The sequence below is a fragment of the Labrus mixtus genome, chromosome 1 (genome assembly GCF_963584025.1).
Source record: "Labrus mixtus chromosome 1, fLabMix1.1, whole genome shotgun sequence".
Lineage (NCBI taxonomy): Eukaryota > Metazoa > Chordata > Actinopteri > Labriformes > Labridae > Labrus > Labrus mixtus.
Genome location: NC_083612.1, coordinates 18,905,672 through 18,931,624, shown reverse-complemented (window position 1 = coordinate 18,931,624; position 25,953 = coordinate 18,905,672). Strand labels below are relative to the sequence as shown.

Sequence of the window (25,953 nt, the reverse complement as noted above, 5' to 3'; positions counted from 1 at the left end):
AGACAAAGTATAAAGCTTTGCAACAAACTTAAATAACAAAGTATGTAGTGATGTTCTGTTTATTGGGTTCTTTCTGTTAGAGATTGTTCAAGTCAGAATAACCATTGCATTGAAATAAAATGTTGATACTTTTCCTTTATTTTTTAACAAAAGCATAAAGCTTCATTCTTACGTTTCAAAATCTCACCTCTGTCTTGAGATGTGATTCAATAAAAGTTGCTAATAGTAATGCCTCAGGTAGTCAATATAAGGATAGATCAACGGATCATCCTAAACCATATTGTCCAAGCTTACTGCTGGAAATGGAAATTGAGAATTTGCCGTCAGAGATAATAATTTCTTATCACTTTTGTTCCTGTCTAATATTCCCCTAATTCGTCAGTAGTTTACTTATACTAAGAACAAACACTAGCCTTCATATAAAAAAATCAGGAAGACAACTTTAGAGAGTGTAGTTGCTAACAAGCCATGGGTTACTGAAAAACTAGTTACATTGGATTTACAACTGCACTTGCATTGAAATCTGCTTCTCACCACCGATAGCAGTCTGTTGCTAACATTTCTTTGTAATTTAAATTCAACTAGCAGCTGTCTGCTAGCCGTAGCTAACATTAGCGCAAGACACACAGCAAAAGTCAAAGGTAGCTTACTTTCTGCAGACATTCTTCCTCTTCATCGCATATTGCCTAAACATGCTCCCCCAGCATGATACAGAAGAGAGAAGCTGAAATTCTCAGCTAACATGATGCCACCGGCGATGTGAATGAATGCCAACATTTGGTGTTGAGATGGTAGCTAATGGGTTCTGAAATGTGTTGTTTTAGTTTGAATTATGCCCCTACCTCCCTCAAAATTAAAATTGTCCATAGTTTTTTTTCCATCCATGTTGCTCATATCTAGAAGCGATGATATGAAAACAATAGGCATATTCCTTAAGACAAATTACACCAGTATTACTTCTAACTACAAATGAGTTTCCTATGTTGAATTTGAAACAAGAGCAAACTGGCTGCCATGTGAAAATGTCAGTGTCTATGAGACATTCAATATGTTCATAAACATAAATAAATTGACATGACATGTTCTGCACAATAAAAATATGGCTGCATAAAAGGCTTAAAAATGGCAAGAATATACCATTGAGAAAAACAGCATTCATTAGGCAATGTTTACTTTAAAAAGTAACCCCCCCACCCCCATGTTTCTGTAAATCTTATATTCATATAAACTCTGTTACGAATCAGTGTGTGATGTAGTCATGAGTAACATGATCACCTCCTGATATGTGGTTAAACTGTGATTCAGTGAAGATCGTGTGGCAATAAAATACAAACTAAGCATCCAAATGATTAAATGTTGTGACATATTCTTTCAACAGAGACAGTGATTTTCATTAACTTACATCCACTGATGTCAAAAGGGAGGGACATTTAAACTCTGGATATAGCATCATTTCACATTAGATTAAAAGAGCACATAATTTTAGACACGGTTAAATGTTACATGCGCCATTTAGTTTCCAAGGTAACAAGGAGGGTATATTTAGAGAGTACTAAACTAAGACTGAGGGAAAAAAGTGTTAATAATCTTGATGGACTAATTACAATTAGTCGGAGTCAAATAGTAAAGATCACAAAACCTCATCTGCTTCCCGTCGAAGGTGAGAGAATGCTTTAGAACAACCAGCATGCTCATTCAGCACCACTTCTGACACCTGCGTCATTCAGTATTTAGTGGCATTACTGATTCACATGGTAGAGTAGAGGTTTCACTTGAGCTGCTCAACGAGGGAGGTTCAGGGGAAATACAGACGTCAATGGGAAAAGGTGGTTCTGTCTTGTTTAGACGTTTTAGCTGCCCAATGAGATGCTAAACTCTAATACTTAGATGAAACCATGCATCTCAAAAACACAGATTCAAGAGCTGAAATATTTTCACTGTAGATTTCATCATAGAAAAAAGATGAACACTTTGTATCATGTGCTTTATTAAACTAAAGATAAAACAAATGATTATGAGAATCCTCTTCAGTTTGACGTACGTTCTAATGAACAAAGGGGAAACGCACACATTTTGTTAAGACGTAAAATGTTTTTAATATAACATGATGTAACGCCTCTCAGAAAAAAAACATGTAACTTTGTGTGCACATTTGTGGTTCTAAATTGTTTTTAGGAAATGTTTTAGTGCCAACGACTCAGAAAGCATGAGATGTATTTATTGCCAGTTTAATCCCAATCTAACAAAGTCAAGTTTTCTATGCAAGTCTTACGCTACCCTAGTACGGTGCTACATTATTCATGCTTCCAGTAATGTATTTTTCAGCCACCTCAAGAGAAAAATAAACAAGTGGTAATATGTTGAGGGGGATTCGTCAATTAATTGATGATTATGTTTATAGAAGTTCATAGACTAGAAGAAGCAGCCATAACCAGCATGATGCCTAGCCAGGGACAGGGGTCGCAAAAAGCCATGGCTAGAAAACTGTATGCATGGCTTCTACTTTGTTGTCTACATATGAGGTAAGGCTTACACAGGTAGCAACACCCTTAGTATTGTTTTTTTTAAGTTTTATTTTTGGGCTATTTGTGCCTTTATTGGAGGGATAGGACAGTGGATAGAGTCGGAAATCAGGGAGAGAGAGAGTAGGGAATGACATGCGGGAAAGGAGCCACAGGTAGAATTTGAACCCGGGCCGCCCGCTTGGAGGAGTACAGCCTCCATACATAGGGCGCGCACACCAACCATCGCGCTACCAGCGCCCCAGTATCACCAATTTTAAATCGTTAGTTATATGTTAAAGAAGCTAAATGATCATATGAGAAGTGGGGTCATTTTCTCCACCCGTTACTATACAATCATACTTTTTTTTTATAAAAACCAGCCACCAGCCACTGCCATAGGCAGCTGATGTCTGGAGCATATGCCTGGACCAGAAGTACATTTAAAGGCAAGAATAAAAGACATAAATACAAGTTTATCTATGTAACTTCATCTAAAGCCTTTACGTAACTATTGTTGAATAATAATAGTAGTAATAGTTAAAAAAATACTCTGGATGTCAAAAAAAAACAAAAAAAAACCTCAAACATTTAAAGAAAAAAAGATTCTCGTACATAAATTAACACCTGAGAGCTGCCCTGAGTTTAGCAGAGCGTCCTCTAGGATTGTCTTTGACATCTTCCCTCTCTGGGGTGATCACTTTTCTTCGCAGAGGACGCCAATACAAACTCCCACCATCTCTTTTTTCATCCAACATCTTTCCCTTCCCCCCCTTCCTCGGGCTAAAGTGATACTGGTCCAGATTAGACAAGTCTTCTCCTTGAAGGAAACGTTTGACCAGTCTGTCTTCTAGAGAATGAAAGGTGATCACGCAGAGACGTCCTCCAGGTCTCAGTGCTGCCCGGGCGGCACACAGCCCTGCGTGGAGTTCGTTCAGTTCATCGTTCACTAAGATACGCAGAGCTTGGAATGTCTTAGTGGCCACATGTGCAGGTCGGTGGAGCCGGTCTTTACGTGCATAGACAACAGCTGCAGGAAGTGATCCTAGAGGCAAAGGAAATGTCAGAGTGAGGGGATCTTATAAAAACAAGTCGATATAAAATTAACATTTCACAAAATGTCAAAAAACTAAAATGTTGAGGTCTTAAAGTCTAAAAAAAAAAACATGAAATGAGACAGCAACACAACCATGAATTCAGAAGACCAAAAGGTGTAGATTAAATGTCTTGTGTGGCTACAAACTGACAGATTTGTGTTGAACTCTGAATGTAAGACTGAATAAACCATATGGTCCCTCTAGTCTCTTCACAGTTGTCATCCGGGGTCTTTGACGCATTTATGTCGTGCAGATTATTCATCATTCATTCATCCTTGTGTTTTCTGAAAATGAAAATTCAGTAAAACAATATCGACATATTTTCATCCAGTATTTTCATCATTTGCCGTATTGTCTCGAGTCACCGTGCCGCCAGCCTGAATGCATTTCAGATGCAGCTTTCTCTCTCAGACTTTTTCTTTGCACAGTTCATTCTCAAGTCAGAAATGGTGGACCCCTTGGAAGATATTTTTTTGGTTAATAGTTCGGTAGCTTGGTAGTAATTATTCTTTTCTTAAGGAAAAGATCAATATCCCCAGTGCTTTGAATGTCAAGCTTTTAAAGTAACAAAATGCAGCAATTTGGTTTGGTGCGCTTTGGCGTCCAACAAAGGTCTCTGCATGCAGTTACACTGTCGTCAAAGCCACATTTAGTGCCGTTTAGCCTACCCCTGTTAGACAACGTGCGTCTGTTCAGAGGGAAATTCAAGCAAGTCGGTGAAGATGTTTTGAGAAGCCAAAGAACCATGTTGCCTGATAAGGTACACTGACACAGTGTCTTCAGCCTGTTTGCATGCAGGGTATGTGTATTCAGCTGTTACCCTGAGATCTATGGGCTGTGGCTAAACGGCTTCATTGGAGAGGTTAGTTTATTACATGCTAGTTGAGATAGGTTTGGTTATTACACTCATGCCACTGATCAGAGTTCATGACTGGCTTCAGACCAACAACTTGTATTGTTTTTTTTGTGTCTAACCTTACCCATAACTTTGATGTCTCCCGAACCTTAATCATGAATGGTTTTCATAGGTCAATGACAAAAGACAGGGGGATGTAATACATAGTACACAACCCAACACTCACAAGCTCAGTGAAATGAAAAAGGTCAACTCTTCAGGAGACCACACAGTCGACATGCACCCAAAGGACAAGAAGAACTACTACCTTCGGTGGTAATATACAGATTTGAGTTAATTTGGAGGAGGAGTGAAGGAGGCCATCTGTGTCAATCTGAGTCACTGCCACACCACTTATCAGCTAACACACCACCAAACCATACCTTGAGTCTTGTGACACTGAAGACTCTAACGCCACCAATGACTCATACAACACCTCAACAACCCACAGGTGTAAGCAGTGTGGTTATCACAACAAAAGAGGCTGAAATGTCGGGATATCCATGGATCAGAAGAAGAAAAAAAAGAAGAAAAAAAAAAAAAAGTAGCCTATGTGATTAAATTGGATTATAACAAGTGTGCATATTAGCCATAGCTTACATTTTCTGCCTCTCTTCAATTTGTGTGTTGTTAATTCAAAGAAGTGATTAAATTGAATTCAGAGCAAACAAAAGATCAATCATGAACCAATGGAAAAAGAGGTCCAGCAGGACTGAGTGACAGGTCCATCAGAAGCTCTGTGCAGGCCAGATGGAGGGCGGAGACCATGTTGATATGGCTGATGTGTCACCAAAAATACGGATGAAGATCCAGCCAAATGCCTCTCATGCTCCCTCCGTTACTGAATGCCCTTAAATCTTACCGAGCTCCATGGATAAGGCACTCACTGTTGACCTTCTTTGTGAAGCGTGTGAAAGGATGATTATGTTTCCCATTATAAGCAGACTATTTTTTTTTTTTTACAAAACTTTAACACCTACATTGTTGCCTTTTGGGTGACCCCTCTTCTAAATAAATGAGCTATATGGAGAAAGGTACGACTTCAGAACACGTCAGATTTAAGTCACAAAAAGATACATTAATGGTTTCATAAAGGGCAAGGACCAAAACTCCAATTGCAAATGTATTGAGAATAATCTGCACGACATAAATGTGTCAAAATGAGCTTTATATAAATACATGTTAAGACTTTGGCGAGCCAAGATTGATCAACACATAACTACGTCACAGAAGGCTAAAGAACAGTTAGACACTTGTATAGACGTAAAGAGAAACTGCAATAAATAGAGAAGTGAGTGATGTGGCATTTCTCTCCTCCTGCACTAAACAGCCCGAGGTGTGACTCACACTGCAATCAATACAATGCCTGCACAGCAAGGACCAGCCCTGGTCTGGTCTCACCAAGCCATGTACTCTCCTTCTAATTCACCTTTTAAATGTACTACAGACAGATCCATGGAGAGAAGAAGATATGAGATGATGTGTACATGAAGGGGGAATTAGGTCATTAAGAAGAAGAAAAATAAACAAGTGAATTTTTTTCACCGCTGAACAAACAGCATCACAAAGCTTTGCTGTTAAAGAAAGTAAAGAAAAAATAAAATAAAGGACATGTGGCTTGAGGCATAGACAAGCCTTTGGTTCATCTAATCACATCTTCTGTGTCTACCTTTTAGTACTTTTCAACAGGTAAACTTGTTCTTAATGCATTTTAAATTAGAAGTGATGTGTTGGTGGAAATTTAGGTTAAACAGCTTGTTGGCATTTGATTTAAAACCACAATGTCCTTCCCCCTAGCCACACGCACGCACACACACACACGCACGCACGCACACACACGCGTTAATACAGGATCATTAAGCCATGGTGTTGACTTGAATGTATTTGGTGCTGTTGTTGCTGTAATTGAGCTAAGACAGATGCCTTTTCAGACTTGGTTCCTGCTGTCAGCGTTCAACACAATTAACAAAGTTTCCATTAACTTAAAGGTTGGGTTGGAATGGGTGAGCCGCTATTATAAATTCAGCCTCTTAAACACCTCTAAAAAAAAAAAAAAACTAAACAAAACTTTAAAAAAAAAAAAAAACCTGTTCATGGCTATAGCATTGTTCTGTAACATGCCTGCCAGTGTTATTTAAATGTTTGACATTATTAAAACATTTAAATCAATATAAAATGATGTGATCTTTAGGTCACTAACAATATTATTTGAGGACTTTGAATATCATTAGCATATGACAGAATACAGCAAACCCTATAGGTTCATGACTTAATCTCTGTATGCATCAAAATAGAAACGTGCAGATTTGCAGATTGTTAGAGCAGTGCCATAGTTCTCACATTAGGAACTAATCAACCAGTGAATGAGAATGGGGTGGAAATTAGGGAATCATGCATGACTGATTGTAACCACAGTTTTGTCTGTCACGGAGACCCTTCAGACACAGGCACTGGTGTCAGTATCAGAACAACTCTAATTTAGTTTATATTAAGACTCGCTTCAGGAAGAAAATGTAGGAACAAGATGTTTCTCACATTATGTCCTGATACCACCTTGTTCCTACATTACCCCCCCCCCCCCCCCCCACCACTCCCCACCCCTCAGTATCACTGTCATAACTGTTATAATAACCCCAACGTACTTTTTTTTAAAATCAAGACATCTCTTATTGTTCTAAATAAACATGCGTGGTGACTTGCTCTGCTTTAAAAAAAAAAAAAAAAAAAAAAAAAAGATTAAACAGCTGCTCTTACTCACACCTGTTCTCCCAGGGTGACACTGACGCACATACTGCTCTGTGCAACAACTACTGAAACGACATCTCAATCATTCAGCAGGCTAAATCTGAAGGCAAGCGTCTATAAAAAAAAACCCTAAAAGAAAACAGCGTGGATAAACAAAGTAACCCTAGATTTTTGCATGAGGGTGTCGTGTGTATGTGAGCAGATCTTGGTGTTTGCATTGAGGTGTGTGCATGTTTGTGAGCAGAGCAATGGGGGAATATGGGGGGGGGGGGGGGGAGAGAAAGCAATAAAAGGCAATATTGAGGGAGAGAAAGATGGGATACTGTGTGTGAGATGCTGTTTGTTTTCAAGGCATTAGCCACAGTCTGTTCCTGGACCTCAAGCTCTCTTTTTTTTCCCTCAATCTTAAAAGGAATGTGCAAAAAAAAAAATCACCAAACAGAGGCAGGAGAGAGGAAGATGACTGAGGTCACAGTCCATGAAATTTTCTGAGACACGCAAGTTCCACAGGGAGAAAGCCTCAATAACTCCACTTTATTTTATTCCTCCGCTTTATTTTTCCCCCCAAAATTCTGCAGGGAATTGATCAGGAGAGTGTCGAGATATACCTGCCACCACGCTGGCCAGCTGCTGCGTCCGGGTGATGGGGTTGACACGACGTGCCTCCACAATGGCTGAAGCTATTTTCCAGGCGTGTCTTTCTTCCCCATATGCAGTGAGGATGGATGCAAGAGCCTGTTGATCTAAGGTATTCACAACGTCAGCAGCGCAGGGCATGTCGGGGTACCTACGCACAAAGAGAAGACCAATTAAGCTGCTTGACGTCATGTCCTTGCTGACAGTGGCGAATCCTGACAACTCTGAGATACAGCTGAAAATCTTTATGGCTGACAGTTGTGAACAGAAGGACTGTGAGGGAATGAGAGGAGAGATGCAGCTTCTGCAAAAGCATATACTAGGGTTACTTTAGCTGCTTGCTTAGCACATTAAGCTGTTATTGTGAAGTGATTGATATACATTTCTAAAATCATTAAGGAAGCATTACATTGCTTGAGTGAGAGACAGAGAGATGCAGGCTTGATTGATATGAGAGAAGCCTTTATGAATGGGCTTAACATGTCTGCAGAAGGGTTTTGGATTACACACTCACACTCAACATTCAGTAATATGGGCTTTTAATGCCGGCTGATTCCAATAGAAAGAAAATGAGCCACTAAATTTCATGGCAGCCAAAAATGTGTTTATTTATAGGGAAGCAAGAAATGTGTATTCTTATGGACTTTATTGAGAATATTTATGAAATGTGTCTGGCTTAAATGATCAAGATAAAGATCTCATTCTGATATAACAGCAGATCTGAATTTATCAAAACACTCGCGTCATTTCATTTTTTTAGGATGAGAATACAATATAGTGCTCTCATGAAAAGTGGACGCATTTTTAAATAAAGTCATAATTGTCTTTTTGTACTTCCATTTGTTGTTGCTTATCTGTCAGTAACAAATAAAGATATATCTGTAATGTGCGCATATTGGTCTGCCCTCAAAGTTGATTTAACCCTCATTTCTCACCAAATGAATCAAAGCAAATGTAGTCTAGATAAAAAATAAAAAGCGGTACAATAAATTATAAAAGGGAGAACAAATTTAATTAAGTGGCTTTTAATATTTTAAAAAAGTGTGCATGCATCAAACACATAAATAATCATTATTAATATAATGGTTGCTTTTTTTCCTAGTCTATTGAACCAACAGCACAAGTTGTTTATGGGATTTGTCAATGTGTTTCTACAATTGATAAATTATGTCAATGATAGGTGTCATGTTTGGGATTAGGGACAGATAGATCGTCTTTACTTGTTGACCTTCTTAAACTGTATGACTTCAATGTCTTAAATGTCTTTTGAGACCGGCTTGTTGTATATTTTCTTAGCTTCGTATTACATGTATTAGCATTTATGTATATACATATATTTATATTTCCTTTCTGTGAAAATCTCTTGGTTTGGCCTTTCTGCTGATGTTTAATGTATTATTGACCTGAGTTCCTGCCAATGCTTTGTCTGTTGTTAAAGGCTCTGATGCTTTGGATAAAAGCATCTGCTAAGTGAATTGTAGGTGCTTTATAAATACAGTTATTATTATTATTATTATTATTATTATTATTATTAATAATAATAATAATAATAATAATAATTATAATAATATTACTACGTGGTTTTGAGAAACCAAAGTTGAATGTTAGTATATTAATGACTGTGGTATGTTGTCACACACAACACCTCGCACCCCTCTGAGTTTATAAAGGTATAAAATGCTGCTTTCCTTTTTTCCTTTGTCCCTAAAAAATAACATTTATATTTGTAGAAACCTAAAGAGGTTTTGCAGTAAAAACAAGGGTTTTTGAAAAAAAATCACACATTTAATGTATCTGAAACAGATTTTTGAATTTATTCAGTTAATAAACATATTTTGAGGTCCATACTAGCCCGTTTACTGGCTGACCAGTTGGGCTGACTTCTGGTTATTAGCTCCACTTTCATATGACAGCTCAAAGGAGTAAGAAGTTATCTAAAGGAAACAGTGACTCAGATTATCCAGCTCCTCCAAACCTTGTTAATACAGAAAATGAAGTGTGAGGTGTCTAATCCAAATATGTTAATGCAAGATAATTAATGTGACTGTTTCATTAACCCTCCAGACCTTCAGTATGTTTAAGTTCTCTTACCTCTCTCCATCCATTCTCATATCCAGAGGCCCGTCCTTACTGAGGGAAAAGCCTCTGTCGGCCTGATCCATCTGCATGGAGGAGCAGCCAGCGTCCAGCAGGACAGCATCCACGCTGCCTGGCTTCATGTTCATTTCAGACAGCAGGGCTTCAAGCTTGCTGAATCTGCCAAGTAAGGGTTTCACACGACCACTGAAAAGGATTAGGAGGAGAATATTACAATTAGATTTGTTTTATAAATAACAATAGCAAAACTGTGTTAAAACAAATCTGTCTTTAACTGCCAGTATTTTATGAAATAAAGCCACATGATTATGTTTCATTTATTTTTTCATAGCTTCAGTTTATTTCATTGTCATTCAAATAAAAACATGTAATGCAGAAAGTATAACTCATTCTAGTTAGAAGTTGAATTTCTATCGTTTACATGAAATAACTTGGTCTTTTTTCACTCTCTGTTTTGCTATTAAAAACATTTAAAAGATGATATGAGTTGAATACATTTTGGAGGTTAAGGACAATACTACATTAAAAAGTACATACTATACACACACACATTGCATTAGGGTAAGGTATTTCTAATGAATAACCAATTAAAATTAAGGTTGCAAGGATTAAATTTGTGTTTTTTTGTGTTTTTTTTTAACCCTAGTATTCTTCAAACGCAACAAAGGTTTGATTTCTTGAACACTGAAATGTCCAAGTCTTGAAAAAATGCGTCCTTAAAAATAATTTTCAGCAAAGTCAAACGGTTGAAATATTAGTATCGCACTCCTCTATGATAATACTTCTCAGGAAAGTTAAAGTTAAGTCAAGGTTTGGGAAATATTGGTGAGTTCAGGGGGTTTCAGAATCTAATTCAATAAGTTTTGATGGGATGAGACAAGTTTATCTGGGAAATGACATACAGTCAGATATTTTTTTTTAAACTTTATTTCTACTCTTTAGCCTTACAGATCAGCAATCATATTTCCTCTTCACATATAACACAGATCTAAGGTGTTCTCATGATTCTCCATTAACTCCATATCACAGACTGTCTGTCTCTCACCACTGATTGACTCGTCATGCTAATCAGGAACATAATGTTACTTCTAGTGTTTATCGGTTTGTTTCCCATCCTCTTTATTTTGGACTAACAAACTACTAGTACAGAACATTTTTGTTTTTCATCATTCATTTTGGATGTGGCATTGATTCCAATTAAAATATTCTCTTAAGTTTTGTAAATATATTTTATTTATTTTACCATCTGCTTCTAAGTTCAACAAAAAAACGGATCGATGGGCCACTGAGCAGCTCTGCTAGAGGATCTGGCAGATTAGAAATTTGCACAAGAACAACTTAGTGTGTACCACAACTAAAGTCATGGAGGTGCAGGATACACTGCTCTTTTTACCCTTAAGACCACTTCTCATATGGAAAGCGTTGGTCCCCTGTTTAATTTAAGGAAAGTATTACCTGTTTTTCATTCTGTTTCCATCATCACATATAGACTGTAGATAAACAACCTTCCCTCTCAACAAGAGTCAAAACAGAGGTTGTTTTAGCCAGACATGTTTGTGGTGAGATATACATAAGATCCGATGGAAACCCACAGGAGCTTAAGTAGCTTTCCAGTGAACCTATCAGTATTGAATCAAGTATTTCCTTGGAAGCCAACTAACTCCTTTAGCTTGCCTATTGAGATCCTTCCCTGTCACCCAGCGAGCACAACTATGAATACTCAGTCAATTCCTCATGCACGAGTTGTGAGAACCTCCAGCCACATTCATGCATTTTTCATGTGACCTTTTTTAACTTGTGTGAACAAAGATGATGGCAGAGGAGTGCAACAGGAGTTAGCATCTATACATCAAGAGAGGCAGTTTTTCTGCAGCCTTCTTCACCAATCTGCTCCTTTAGATATAAAAACAATGATTTCCAGTAAAAAAAAATATCACTCTTTAAAAAAACTTATCAAAACGTTTTATCCATCACAGAACCACTTTTAAAATCAAATCATCTCTTTAAAGATGTTTTTATTTTGGAGTCTGAAACATGTGGTGGCACCACTCTGAGGGCTATAGCCTCTGTACATGAGACACGCGATTTAACAACCAAGTTAAACCAATGTCCCCACATGCTTTTAAAAGACAATGTAATGGGACCAATAAAGGGATGTCTTAGAAATAACTACATGAATAGCAGGTTCCTGACATACTGCTACTGCTACTACTGCTGTTGATGCACTTTGTCACTCACTCACTCAGTCAATTCATACTTTTTGAGTTCACTAACTTTAAAAAAAGACATTGATTTATAAAACAAACATACTAACTTTGCCAAAATCTAGCCAATCACTTATAATGACAGTGACACATACGTAGGTCTCATGCTTTTGTTAACGTTTTTTGGATTATATATTTACGTTGAGTAAGTTCATATGTTGGAAAGAGACAGGGAACAAAAATAAAGTGATTAAAAAACTTTGAAAAAGGCCACCCAAATATGCAAAAAGAGAAACACTACAGCAGCATGCAAGCTGGGTCAAGCTCTAAAAGAATGACAGGGACAGCAAAGGTCATTGTGCTCCCTATAGTAGTAGTTATAACTCAATCAACTTACTTTCTTACCAACTTTTTACCAAGCATAAAAAATGTTAAACATTAGAAAAATCAAAAGCCAGAGCTGATTGCAGTCATTATTATCATAATTGCCTTACTCAGCTGCTTGACCTGAGCAAAAAAAAAACAGAAAAATGTAAATCTTTAACTCATATTATTCTTTTATGTCAACATCTATGACTATCTATCTATAATAAGTTACACTGCCAGTTTTCAGTTTTCACCTCTAACATTAGCCAGTATTTGCTGGTTATGTTGCTCTCATGGTCTTCTTCCTATAACGATAAAAACAGTCTCTGCTTTTAAATGTATAAGATATATTTTCAAATGTTCCTTTTAGGATGTTTCATCCTTATTTGAAGCATCTAGAAACTTGTGCACATAGATTGAGTCACTGCTATCAACACTAGACCTCCATCTGGAGTACAACGCTTGTGGATTTTACATGTTTGCCTATCATAAACAAGTCCACAAAAGATACTCGATGCTCATCACACAAACCTTTCCTCCTGTTTTGTTTGTGAAGCCTGTACAGGTACATTTTGCCAATAGATTCAACCTAGCTGTTGCTCTATTGTTACTCTAAAGTTTGAAGTAAGTTTTTGGTACCAAAACAGAATCACATTGTTTACTTTAGCGTATTGTTTTACCCACAATGAAGTGTGGGTAAGTGTACAAGTGCATAAGCAGGTTCCAATATACTGGAGATGTTGACACAATTATTGTCAGCTTGGAGACACATTTCAAATGTAGCTCTTCTCATAAACACAACAAGGACTCCGTCTTTCTTAAGATTAGTGAAAGGCATTCCAGGAAAGAATAAATTGGCAAAGTCCTCTGTTTCAAATACTCACCGAGGACAAAATGGCAAGGGAGCATCTCACCCACACTACCCGGACCTCCCTTTGCTTTGCTGTTGTTATTCACTATCCTGCTCATTGATTGATTTGTTAAAAAAAATCCATAATGAAGGCTTTGTTGTTCTCACCCATCACCTGCACTATCCCTTTCTCCAACTGCCTCCTAAATAACAAACTACCCCACGTCTCTTATTCATCATTTCAATATATAAAGCAGAGTGTTGGTTGATATAGTTTTCTGTTACTGGCTAACACCTAAAGTCATTGGTCCTACACCAGTTTGTCCACTCTGGATAAAGGTAGGTCACCGGCCAATCAGTGTTGTGCTAATGGTTTTTGATGTTGCCTCAAAGCTAGCAGCCAACATGGACTTTAGTGTGGTGTCTTTGGTCGGTTAACAACAGAACAACAAAAAAAGCCAGCCAAAATATTTTTTGTTGAGTAACTTGAGACAAAATATACGTTTTCTTGAAACCATACTTCCATTGCTGTCTTCGATTATTCCTTTTCGATTTTGATCTTTTATGGAAATGTAATGGCACAAACTTCCACGCTGTCTTTTTGGTGAGCATATATTTCTCATTTGACAAATCTAATAACGTTGTAGAGTAGTAGATGAAGTAACTGTAACAGTATAGTGAACAGCAAGGGTAAGCCGTTGAAACGGGATACAATTTTTAATCATAAAAGATCAGCACACCAAGGAGCTCCTGTTAAAGGATTGAACAAGTGACGTTTCAACATGCTCTTCCTTAGACCTTGGTGTGCGGATATTTTTTTTTAAACCTCTTTATACCTTTTTCATTTTTGGATTCAGCAACCAGTTTATTCAATTTTTAATCATCAAATTTCTGCCACAAACGTACGAAATTGAAACATGCTCATTTAACTTGACCTTCATCACTTAGCTCAACCTCCAGTTGTGCTTTGCATTCCTTTATTTCAAGAATACAAAGCTGTCTGTTTGCTAGCCTCAACTTCAATATTATTGCAAACTACAAAGTGTATTACATACAGATATATTTTCAGTGAAGATACAAAAATGAGGTATTTTACATATCAAACATTGCGACTCATCATTCCCGTCATTGTTAGTTAGCAATCCTTGAGCTAAAGAATGTGTCTCATCTGGTGGTGGCTCACAGTCTCAGCTGAGGTGGAGAATGGCTAAAGGCGGAAGAGAGAGGAGACAGAGCTACACTGACTGGTTGGCAGTGCCAGCAAGTGAAGCCACAACATTTCCAATGAACATTACCCAAGTGAGGGCTGCATAAAACAATTCCTCATTTTAATAGTCTCATAAAGAATTAAAAGAATGTGAGCTGGTAAATGTAAAGTACCTTTTCTATGTAACTGCAGACAAGACACATTTTTTGTGGTGCTGTCAGTGCCAGCCACCATACTAACCGGCAAAAGAGGTCCAAGAGCAGGCAGGCAACAGTTCAGCATTTACACTGAGTTGGTCCTTCAAGCTTTATTTGGAAGCAGCTTATGTAGGAGTTTATGCAAATGTTGGCTACTGTATGTAGTGAAGTTGTGTCTATGAAGAGCATAAGAAATTACCATCTAAAAGACAATCAAATCCCACCAAGCCCAAATTCCATACTTTACAGCAGAATGATATATTTGTACAGCCTGCTACAAAATGTATATATATATATATATTTGTATTATAAAACTGCTTCTTTTAAATGATACTGAGGCTAAAGTTATGCATCATTGGGTCAGGGTTGCTCTGAGGTGGATGCTGCTAGCTGTCAACTAAGCACCACCTCAGCTAATTCAAATACTGAACCTAACCTTCGGACCATGTTTGTGGACTTTTTGATGTAAATATCAGACACATAATATGGCTTGCTGTGATGTTTAATATCCAAACAGACCATTTGAGAAGTCTGGGGTCCAGATTTTTCTGATGGTTGCGATTCTCACACGACGTGATTGCAATGTTAGCACTAATAGGCAGGTCTCTCTATGTGTGGTCACCCTGCCTGGCATATTAATACTTGTTTATTGTTTGTCCAACATTTATCTATCAGTGGCAGAATTTGTGTTGGAGTCATGATTGCCATCGGCTTCTCGATAAGATGTCGAACCGTGGTCATGAGAGGAACAACTTTTTATGCTACAAATTATGTGTAGTTCAGCTGGAGTGGTAAATCTGCTCTGTACCTCAAAAAAAAACCTCAACTTCTTCATGCTAACAAAAACACCACTGTTAACAAGCTACTTTAGCATTAGCCAACCCCTTACTGTACTTTTTTTTAAAAACATTTTTTTAAATGTAATCACTTTGGGCCTTGGAATACCAACACTGTGACAAACGCCAAACTCAAGGCTTCAAGTTGACCAAATGGCCACGTCCAAAAAATTAACAATTTATCGTCTTCCCTCTTAAAGCGTAACAATTTATTTTTCTTCACATCAAACCTCAAAATAAACAATAAGATTTTTTTAATTATTGCCGTGATGCAACATATCTTACCTTAACAGGTGATTCATAAAAAAAACGAACGTAATTAAAAAATTGTTGAAAATGATTTGTACAAAGAGAATCATTTGAAATAAAATACTGATTTAAAGTCTACAACTCCCCTTGTAAGTCGCACAGCAAATGACGACAATTATGGCTGCATTTCTATCATTTTGGAATGTTTTACAGGATTCACTTCAACTTTTAATTCTGAAGAAATACATTTCTGAAGTCAGTGTGGCCGCCCACACACAGGTGATGAACACACCTTCTACTACACACTGCGGCTTCTCCTACATGTTTTTTTTTGTAAGCCACTGAAGGTTTTAAAAATATGCAAAACAGTTACATAACATTTCTAAATTATTAACTTCTTTATGTGACTTAGACACAGAGTTGGAGATATAAATGCCTTATGTAAGGTCTTATATTATTAAAGAGGACAAGTTTCAGTAGTGTATGTGCTGAGGTCTAAGTGTGGGCTCATAATTGCTTAAGAGATAAGAGCTATTTATAGTTGTAGCACCCCACAACATTGACATCATGCAAATTTGTGTTATTCTGGCTTCTCACTTGCTATGATTTTCCCAAAACAGAGACGGTTCAAAGCTGCCGATGAATCACTGGACATGTGAAATGCCAGTGACAATGATTGAGAGCCACTGCTGATGATACTATTGTAAGTCCATGGTGAGGTAAAGCTCTTATCTCAAGTCACCCGCTGGACTACACCTTCCCTTTCCAGATCTACTTAGTGAATAAACTCCATGCTGGGTAAAACTAAAAGTTTTTAGTGTAAAAATAGTCTTACTTACATTTAACCACTTAGCACATTTTTAAGCTATGCTTGCAGTTTTTTAATCTTGGTCCATTCACTTGTAAACTAGACTTGTAGATGTGTAAACGTGATGGAACGTCACACACTTTGGCAGATTAACAGAACAAACGCGACCTTATTATCATTGCTCAACTATTAGAATATGGAAATAACTCAAAGTTAATTTTTGGTTGAACGCTTTGTTGCTTTGGTGATAACTTCTCAGCCCCATCAACAGCAAAAACTAATTATGAAAATAAAATATATAGTTGGTTTTTGGGTTTATGACCTGATAGCAGCTAGGCAACTAGCACAGAGGACAGATGACCTCTCCTTTAGGAGCAGTGCAGGTAGACTGGCATATAACCACTCATCCTGAGCAGGGCGTGTTTTTCTTAACTTTAAGTTGACTAGTCTGAATTTAAAATTCTGTTTAATTGATAGAAGACTAAGTCATGAAGAACATCGCTAGTGAGGTCCAGTGAAAACATGTAAATGTTGTGAAATGTCAGTTAAAGGCTTTTTTTAAATCAAACATGGTTTAAATTATATAAATACATTCTCAAAACAAGTAATACTGGGAGTTAATCTGTAGTTCTGTCCTTGTAAGACAATAAGGTATTTTAGGTTTTTATCCCAGATTTAAATCCTGCCTTTCTTTTCAGTCTTTAAAGAGACCGGTTGCTGCCACTTCTAAGTAGGTTTTGCCTGCACATGTTGGATGTTCTTCTTCGTCCTCATTTAGACAAAGCAAACACTGGCGTATTCTTATCTACAAGTCTATGATGTTCTGCCTGATACATATCTGAATGTGAGCGATCTTCTATCTTTTAATGTTTACAGTCATGTATGGTAAATGGACTTGAGCTTGTATAGCGCTTTTCTAGTCTTCTGACTACTCAAAATGCTTTTACATTGCATGTCACACCCACCCATTAACAACCATTCATATGATGATGGCAGTGGTTGTTCTGTAGTGAGACCATCACAAGTAGCTAATTCCATTCATATACATTCATATGTCGCAGACGAAGCAGCAGGAGCAATTCGGGGTTAAGTGTCTTCCCAAGGACACATCGGACATGTTACTGCAGGAGCTGGGGATCGGACCCTCAACCTTCCGGTTGAGACACAACAACTACCAACTGAGCCACAGCCACCCGTATCTTGTATGATATTTGTATGTATGGCTGCTCATTGTTTTTCAGAAAATGTGTTCACTGTGTGGTTGCCTGTCTTGGCCAATGACACAGAGAAATATGTTTTAAAGGCTTAATATGCGATTTTTTGATCCAGCAGATGTCGCCCTTGAGCACCAGCATGAAACCAAAACAATTTGAGCTGCATTGTTGTGTTAGCATGCTAATGCTAGCAATCTTTATTATGCTCGTATCTTCACACTGCAGAAACGCAGTTAAGCAGTGAATACAGTATGATATGTTATGTGGTTTTCTCTAGTCCCTCAATTAAACAACTTTTATACGTGAGCCGGCCGCCCCGGCAATGTAAACAAACTGAAGACAGGACTCGGGAAAACTCGGAAAGCATCACAGACAGTGGGACTCGGGTGTTACACCCATTGTAGACAGTCATGACTCAGAGTTATTTTCAGAGGATATACTTGATTTTTATTACATTTAAGTGTGAAAAATCACATATTAAGCCTTTAAGTAGAAGTGGTTTTCATGGTTAAATAAAATAAATTAATTAAAGCTATGATAAAAAAAAAAAACAATAGCACAAGGTCACTTACTGTAATTTTCATACACTGCTTCTTTCATATCTCAAAAGGTGGCCTTCCTTAAGACGCTACTGTTTTTTTTTTTTTTTTTACTGCTTTTCAATAAGCCCTATAAATATATTTTTTACATAAAAAATATGTATATAATAATATTTATATACCACAAATCCTCATAAACCCTCCCGTCATTCAGTTTTTCCCTGCATTCACTCGTTCTTATCCATCTTGTGAAGAGTACAGTCAGAGAGGACATCAGGAACCTTCACAGCAGCACCGCTTTGAGCGCATGCCCGTTCAACACGATGCTGCCTTTTCACAAATCAAACCTGAAATATTCCCTCGTGTTGACCCGCTCAGTTCCTTTACCTGCGTCACTGAAGCCTTAGACAAGATGCTGATTGATTGCTTTCAGCAGGGGAGCAGTGATGAAAATATCTACAGTCCAAAAAAGAAGACAGAGAAAGAGGCTACAAATGCAGAACCGACAAACAAACACAGGCTGATCTTTAAATATGAGATTTCTTAAATATATCAATTCTGCTGCCTAAACTGACCTAGAGGAGGTTGTCAAAACCTCCCAGGGACAGATTTATTTACTATAAAGCTACAGGTAATTTGTGAATTTGTGACTACACGGCTGCTATTTTGTTGATAGCCCTGCCATCGTCTCCTTGAAATGTCATCAATAACTGCTAAATGCTTCCCTGCTGTTCCTTCACTTTAACACATTTACTTCCTGGTTCAAAGGCTGGTTTCTGAAGAGATACAGAATGTTTCATCCCGCATGAGAAAGTTTCCAAATATGGAAATCTTGGTTACCGTGGATATTGCCTATGATGTGTAGTTGATTGATTGATTGAGGTTATTAATCATGTTGTTAGAATAGAGTGAACGTCAGACTTTTGTTGCACTAAACAATAAAAAAAACACTTTACAACACCTGGCTGTGTTTTGTCGTCAACAAATTATCCAACCACATACTTCTACATTAAGGGAGATATTTTAGGAAAGCATGCACTTATGCAACTAGAAGCTAACTGTGCTGATGAGCTCAGTGTTACGTGTAGATTTAGAAAGATGTAAAACATTAATCAGGTTGTTGACATTATTAAAATATCATCCCTCTCTCAGTCACAGTACACACTCAGAGGGAGAACACAGTCCTTATTTAGCCCTTCATGGGGTTGTATTGGTATCCCAGTCCCAAGTTTGACCCTGACAACTTCAACACCATAAATTACTTAAAGGTCGCTTTCACTATTTAAATGGCCTTTAGAAAAATTAGACTATTCAGACCTGGCAGGATTTGAACTAATTTCTTACCAACTTTGGCCGTGTGCTTCTCATGTATTTACGAGGAATTCATTTTCCTAGTATCTTAAACAGCAGCACCTTTAAGGAAGGCTTTAGTGTTTGGCTCTAATTCCCAACTAGGTACATGAAAAATACTAACAACAGACAGCAACAACTTCAGATGAGAACATGCATCCTTCAAACCGGTTGTATTTTTTTTTTTTTTAATAAAAGCACATTTCTTCAATGTAACAAACATACTAAGCAGCGTCTAGTTCCCACTAAAGCAGCTACCGTAGCAACTAAAATTAGAGTCGATGGGATGGAAAAGCTAAACAAAAAAGAAAGCCTCTTCCAGAAAAAGGTCAAATTTGAAAATCATCAGGAATGGGGATTTAGACAGAATAGCATGTTATTGTGTTTGCAAAGTGCCCAAATCATTGCCCTTTTAATCCATCCATCCTTTATCTATACCGCATATCCCATTCAGTGTCACGGGGGCTGGAGTGGATCCCGGCTGAGGGCGAGCGGCGGGGTACACCCTGAACAGGTCAGCAGTCAATCACAGGGCTGACTCATAGAGACATTCACACTCACACTTCCGTGTAATTTAGAGCGACCCTAACAGGCATGTCTTTGAACGGTAAGAAGAAGCCAGAGAGCCCAGAGAGAACCCAAGCATGCACAGGGAGAACATTCAAACTCAAAACAGAAACAGGGGGGTGCACCAGGGATTCGAACCAGGAACCTTCCTGCTGTGAGGCGACAGCGCCAACAACTATCCCACTGTGCAACTCTATTGCCCTTTTTAAATTGATCAAACTTTTTATTTTTTTCAGTTAAAACATATTCAGCTTTCCACATCTTACTCTCCTGATGTTTGACCCAACATGGCCCTTTTACACACTGTGGTAAAATCAACTATGTGAATATTGCACAACATGTAATATCCTATCTCAAATCATATCAGCATGTGTGTATGCACACAACTATATCCACTGTTTACCTGACTTGACTTTTCACTGATGTTTGCTGCCTTTTCACATTATTAACTTTATTGTGGGCACAACTACCGTGGCGCTGCGGGGAAGTCATAGCAACAACAAGGATGGTGAAAAGCAGAGAGCAGCTAGGCTCAACATGCAGGAGACAAATCCTATTAAAGACAGAATATCACCCAGGGAAGAAAGAAAGAAAGGAAGCTTTCAAATAAATGTTCAGAGGTTAATTTTTTTTTTTATATCATTAAAACCGGGTTCAGATCCACAACAACACTCAACAGTTTACTTTCTCTGAAGACCAGGGAGTGCAGGGGAGAAAGAAAATCCTCTCACCCTGTTGTGCGGATGCTCTGCGTGGGCTGCCGGGGTCTTTTACTCAGGCTTCCAATAATATTGGTTAATTGCTAGATTTCTCTGGCTTCTCTCAACTTGCATCAGGAGTGGGCGTGGAAGAGTTTACAGCAGGGGTATATTGCTGCTGACAGAATACAGTGTTCTCATTCTCTCTCTCTTTCTCTTAATTGTCAGTCCCTGCTCACAGGCACATTTCTCTGGCAGATTCCCTTGAGAGAGGTTTCCCCAGAATCTACGTAAAAGGATTCCTTCCCACGCCATGGTCTTAGGAACATCTCATTTTCATCCTCCCGCGCCTTGCTCATGCTCACCCTGGCATTGTGTCCTGGTGTCTCCCTGCTCGCTCTCTCTCTCTCATGTTTTTTTTCTCTCTCTCTCTCTCTCTCTCTCTCACTCTCCCTCTCCTTCTAAACTTCTCTGGGCTTTTCTCTTCCAGCCCCCCTCCTCCTCATATCTTATAGATCCTCCGTGGGAGGCAGCATCTCCCTCACACTGCAGGCGTGGGCCCTTACTCTGACAAATGACATGCTGGGGCCCACCAGCTTTGCGTGGGGGGAGAAAAGCTTTAAGTTAAGAAGGAGGACTGGATTTGATTGGGTGCTGAAACTCAGGGGCTGTATCTTGGCGAGCAGTTTTTGATCGTGCTCAGGAAAGAAGTAAGAAATACAGGAAGAGCTGTGATACTATATGACACCTACGGCATGTTTGAAGAAATAATGACCACAGACCAAACCCTGCTCACAGCGGTCAAGCTGTCAGCTATGACAATAAAAATTTACTGCAAGAACATGATATAGTATAAACATTTGTCTAGACAGCTTATATAAAACATAAGCTTTGCCCTGTGTTTTGTGTCTTGTTGATATGTTCCAATAAATCACTTACGTGTGTTCCTTGGCTAGCTGCTCTGCCAGAGAAATGGCCGTGGGATCCCGGTCTAAAGCCAGGACAGTGACTTCAGGAACCAAATTCAGAATCGCTTTGGTATGACCACCACCTCCAAATGTCATGTCCAGGACCACCTACATGCGAGAAAGCAGAAAACAACACATTGTTCTCACAGCAGGAGTCCATAGACACTATTATTCATCATCCTCCTATCTTGGCTTCGTTAATTCGTCATTCAAGTGTTTAAGTCTCAGTGGGGCAGAAACAAATGTTACTCTGAAGTGGAGTTTAAAAAAGATGTAAAAATGAATCAACCTTAATTTTTGACTTAATGTCAAAATAAAAGCTTTAATTGATTGAAAATGTCTTAAATGTCAGTGAGTTAAAGGCAGACTCCGTCAATGTTCTTGTGATAAAGGAAGCAGAGGGGTATATATTTTGCACAATATCAAGTTCTAATCCTGATTATGTTTATTCCCTGGATTCTCTACGTCCACACTAATGATAAAAACATTGTCTGCTCTCGTGCCATGTTGGTTTCTGATCAAATATGAACACAACTACTTTGAAAATATTGAGTCTAATAGCTATTAGTAGTAGCGGCAGTAGCTCAGTCTGTAGGGACTTGGGTTGGGAATCGGAGGGTTGCCGGTTCAAATCCCGGCACGGACCAAGTCCAGAAATTGGTCTGGTAGCTGGAGAGGGCAGTCCACTTCCTGAGCACTGCCGAGATGCCCTTGAGCAAGGCACCTAACCCCCCCACCAGCTCCGGAGCCCCCTCACTCTGAGACCTCTCCATTAGTGCATGTCCATAGGATCCTGTTTGTGCGTGTGTGTGTATTTCGGCCTGTGTTTGTGTAGCATGTTCACTAGACAGAGTGTAAAAACTAATTTCCCCTCACGGGATCAATAAATTATTATTATTATATGCATTCTTTCTAAAAGGCACACAGTAAGGTTAGATTCCTTAAAATGTAATATTGTTCTTGTCAAATGTCTACCTCCTGTAATGTAAAGGGTGTTGCTTTTATTCACAAACAAAGAGATGTACCACCAAACTTTGCAGTTCCCCTCAGTTAAATGACTTTCTTTGCTTCTCAAAAGTTTGGTTCATAAGCTCATTGATATATTTTTTAGGGCCAAAAACTTAACTGAACTTTTGTTGACTCCCTCCTTTGTCATACTCGGCTGTTTTCAGGAACAAAGCTCTGATTCCCTCCAGGGTTTCAAACTGGATATATTTGTTAGTAGAGATTTTAAAGCTCACTGTCTATTTGGAATTGTCCTGGTTATAATTTTGGAAAAACTAGGAAACAGTTTTTACTGAATTGTATGCTATGTATCTGACTTAGGACTCACTATAAAAATTAAAAAAATCTACTGAAAAGCCAATAAACATGCACGGCAAACTCACTGTGGCTCAATGTAAATCAAGCTTCTGTTTAGGTGTTGATGGTAGGCAGGCAGCAGAATAAAGTCATGTGGCTGATACACGTATCATACACTATATATATAACAAAAGAGTATACATGTTGATCATTGGTGTAGTGCTTAAGTTGAAGCAAGTGCATGATACTATGGTTAGAGGGTTAACAACGGTTCCTATGGTGACAGTCACAGTCCAATGTTAGATGCTGTATTACAATAGTGTCCTCATAAAATATGATGTTTTGCTTAGCCAAACATCTATTATATAAAATGTGCATATTCTTTTTTTTTTCATTTGCAAAAAAGAAAGAAAGAAAGAAGATTGGTGAAGCATCTTTATGGACCGTCAGCTCTACACATGCGGTGATTTTCTATCACTTGCGGTTGCCATCTTTCTCAGCTCACCTGCCTGCTTCAAGACAGACGTCGAGTGGATCTAATCAATACCGTTTCTCAGTAGAGAAAAAAAGGAGTCTTCAGCGTTGACAGCATTAAAAATCACGGTAAGGATTTATATAAACCCTGACATACCAGAACATCTTTCATATCTCATTAGACAAATGTATCCATTGAATAAAGGTTTTATAGAAACAATGAAGAGATCATGCCACAGTGGAACTGCCAACCCAATCACCATAAGAAACCACCAACACATACTACCTACAGTATGTCTATACATACTGTCAGCCCGTGAAGTGACTGATCAACTAATCACAGACAGAGCTCAATCACATAGATCCTGATGGATGTATTTCAAGGGTAGCAGGTTATCACCTTGATTATATGCATCTTCAAATTCTGTGAAGATACTGCACGCTACGTGCTAGCTGTAAAACTTTTGGTGGGAAGACCTTATTGTTGTGTTATTTTGTATAATTTCTTGATGTAGTAGTATCGATGCAACCCTCAAGTTACTCCTAAAAGCAATACGATCATTTATTTGTACATATGCAAAATATATGATGGGATATTTCTTGAAAGGATGAACGAGAGAGAGAGAACTCTGCTGTAAAACAATCATGTTAAAAATCTGGATAGGTTTCCTTTATTTTGCATTCACTTTGTACTAATGAATTAACATGTTATTATAGGCTATACTAGTTTCATTTTACAACAGAATGTGTTTTTTTATAAAAATGTTAGTCATGTGTTAAAAGCACCATTTATTAAAATATATGTTGAGAAAAAAGGGAGAGGGAAAATGTTTTATCAAGGAAATGTCAAATAGCTGCCATAACATCTTTGCTCTGTTTGTCAGGTTACTTTCAACTCTGCTGTATCCAACCACAAAAAAAAACACCTCCTGTCCAGACATATTAACTTATATATTTCCTGACTGCTACGGATTAAAAAAAAAAAAAAAACACAAAAGGAAAAAAATCACAGCCCTGCTCTGACAGCACAGCCTGAGATTGTTTGATTTAGTTGTATTATGTTTGACTTTTTATTCCTTCCATTTCAGCGAATGGTCGGGAAGAAATGTAAAATGACACAAAAAGGAAATGCCAGCTATTTCCCACCAAAAAAAAATAAAAAATAACATTCTACATGTCAATCGATAGTGACGTTGAAGGTGGGGTGTGTGCGTGCATGTGTGAGGGAAGAAGTGATCAATGGCGGTTCCCTCTCCTTTCCAGCGCACAGCAGCAGATGGGGAGGGGGTGTGGGCTAGTGGGATGAGTCACACGCATAATGAACTTGCCTGTTGTGCTATTCCATACAAAAAAAAGGAAAAGGAAAACAAAAACACAAACAGCAAAGTAGGCTGGCTTTTACCCAGTCGACACAAGCAACCAGGAGACAAGGAGTGTTTGCAGCAAGTCACACAAATATTTTGTCACATCTTGAAGTGTCTGTGGTCAAAAAAACAAAAGGTAAAGCTTAATCATAACACAATGATCTAACAGACTCTCAGACTATGCTTGATATTCTTAGAGGTTGGAAATTGGGGGGGAAAAAAATCTGTGTTTATTCATATTTCTATCACTGCTGCACAAACACTTCCCATCTTTCTGAGGTCCAGTATGAGCAGTTTACACACTCACTCACTCACACACACATATCCACACACACAAAATTAATGAAAAATTGAGTTATTGCAACCCATACTACAGAGTTGTATGTTTACAAGGTAAATTAAAAAAAAAAAAAAAGAGTTCCATCACCCTGAGGGAAAACAAGCTTCTCCAAAAAGCTCCAAATGCCTCCTCTCTGCGCTGCTCCTGCTAGCAGATGGACAAAACAACTTCTTGAAAAGATTTGGGCGATAATGGGGTTGGCATTTTGCAATGATGATTGACACCAAACTCAGGGAGTGAGTCATCCCCATTGATATTTCATACAGAGGAGCGTCAGCGTTCTAGGCTCTCACCTAAACCGGGCCATCCCAGAAGCAAAGCAGTTGATTGATAAACACAAAAAGTAATTACTGTAGTGTTATGGTGTTCTACTAAGGTTAGGGTGTGTAATATCTGCCTTTCCCAGCAGAGGGAATAGGAGAGTTAGGAGTGGTCCGAGTGGTGCAGTC

The 25,953-nt window shown here is 38.3% G+C and overlaps 1 protein-coding gene across 1 annotated transcript in view; it reads right to left on the bottom strand.

Moving 5' to 3' along the window:
* Positions 1-1,967: 1,967 nt before the first annotated feature.
* Positions 1,968-25,953, bottom strand: part of mettl15 (methyltransferase 15, mitochondrial 12S rRNA N4-cytidine) — a 47,726-nt gene continuing 23,740 nt past the window's right edge. The window contains exons 3-6 of the mRNA XM_061036715.1: positions 21,996-22,132; positions 9,966-10,157; positions 7,847-8,025; positions 1,968-3,546 (exon numbers count right to left, since the gene is read on the bottom strand). Of these exons, the coding sequence (XP_060892698.1) occupies positions 3,122-3,546; positions 7,847-8,025; positions 9,966-10,157; positions 21,996-22,132 (933 nt within the window). The 3' untranslated portion in view covers positions 1,968-3,121. The remainder of the gene's footprint in view (positions 3,547-7,846; positions 8,026-9,965; positions 10,158-21,995; positions 22,133-25,953) is intronic.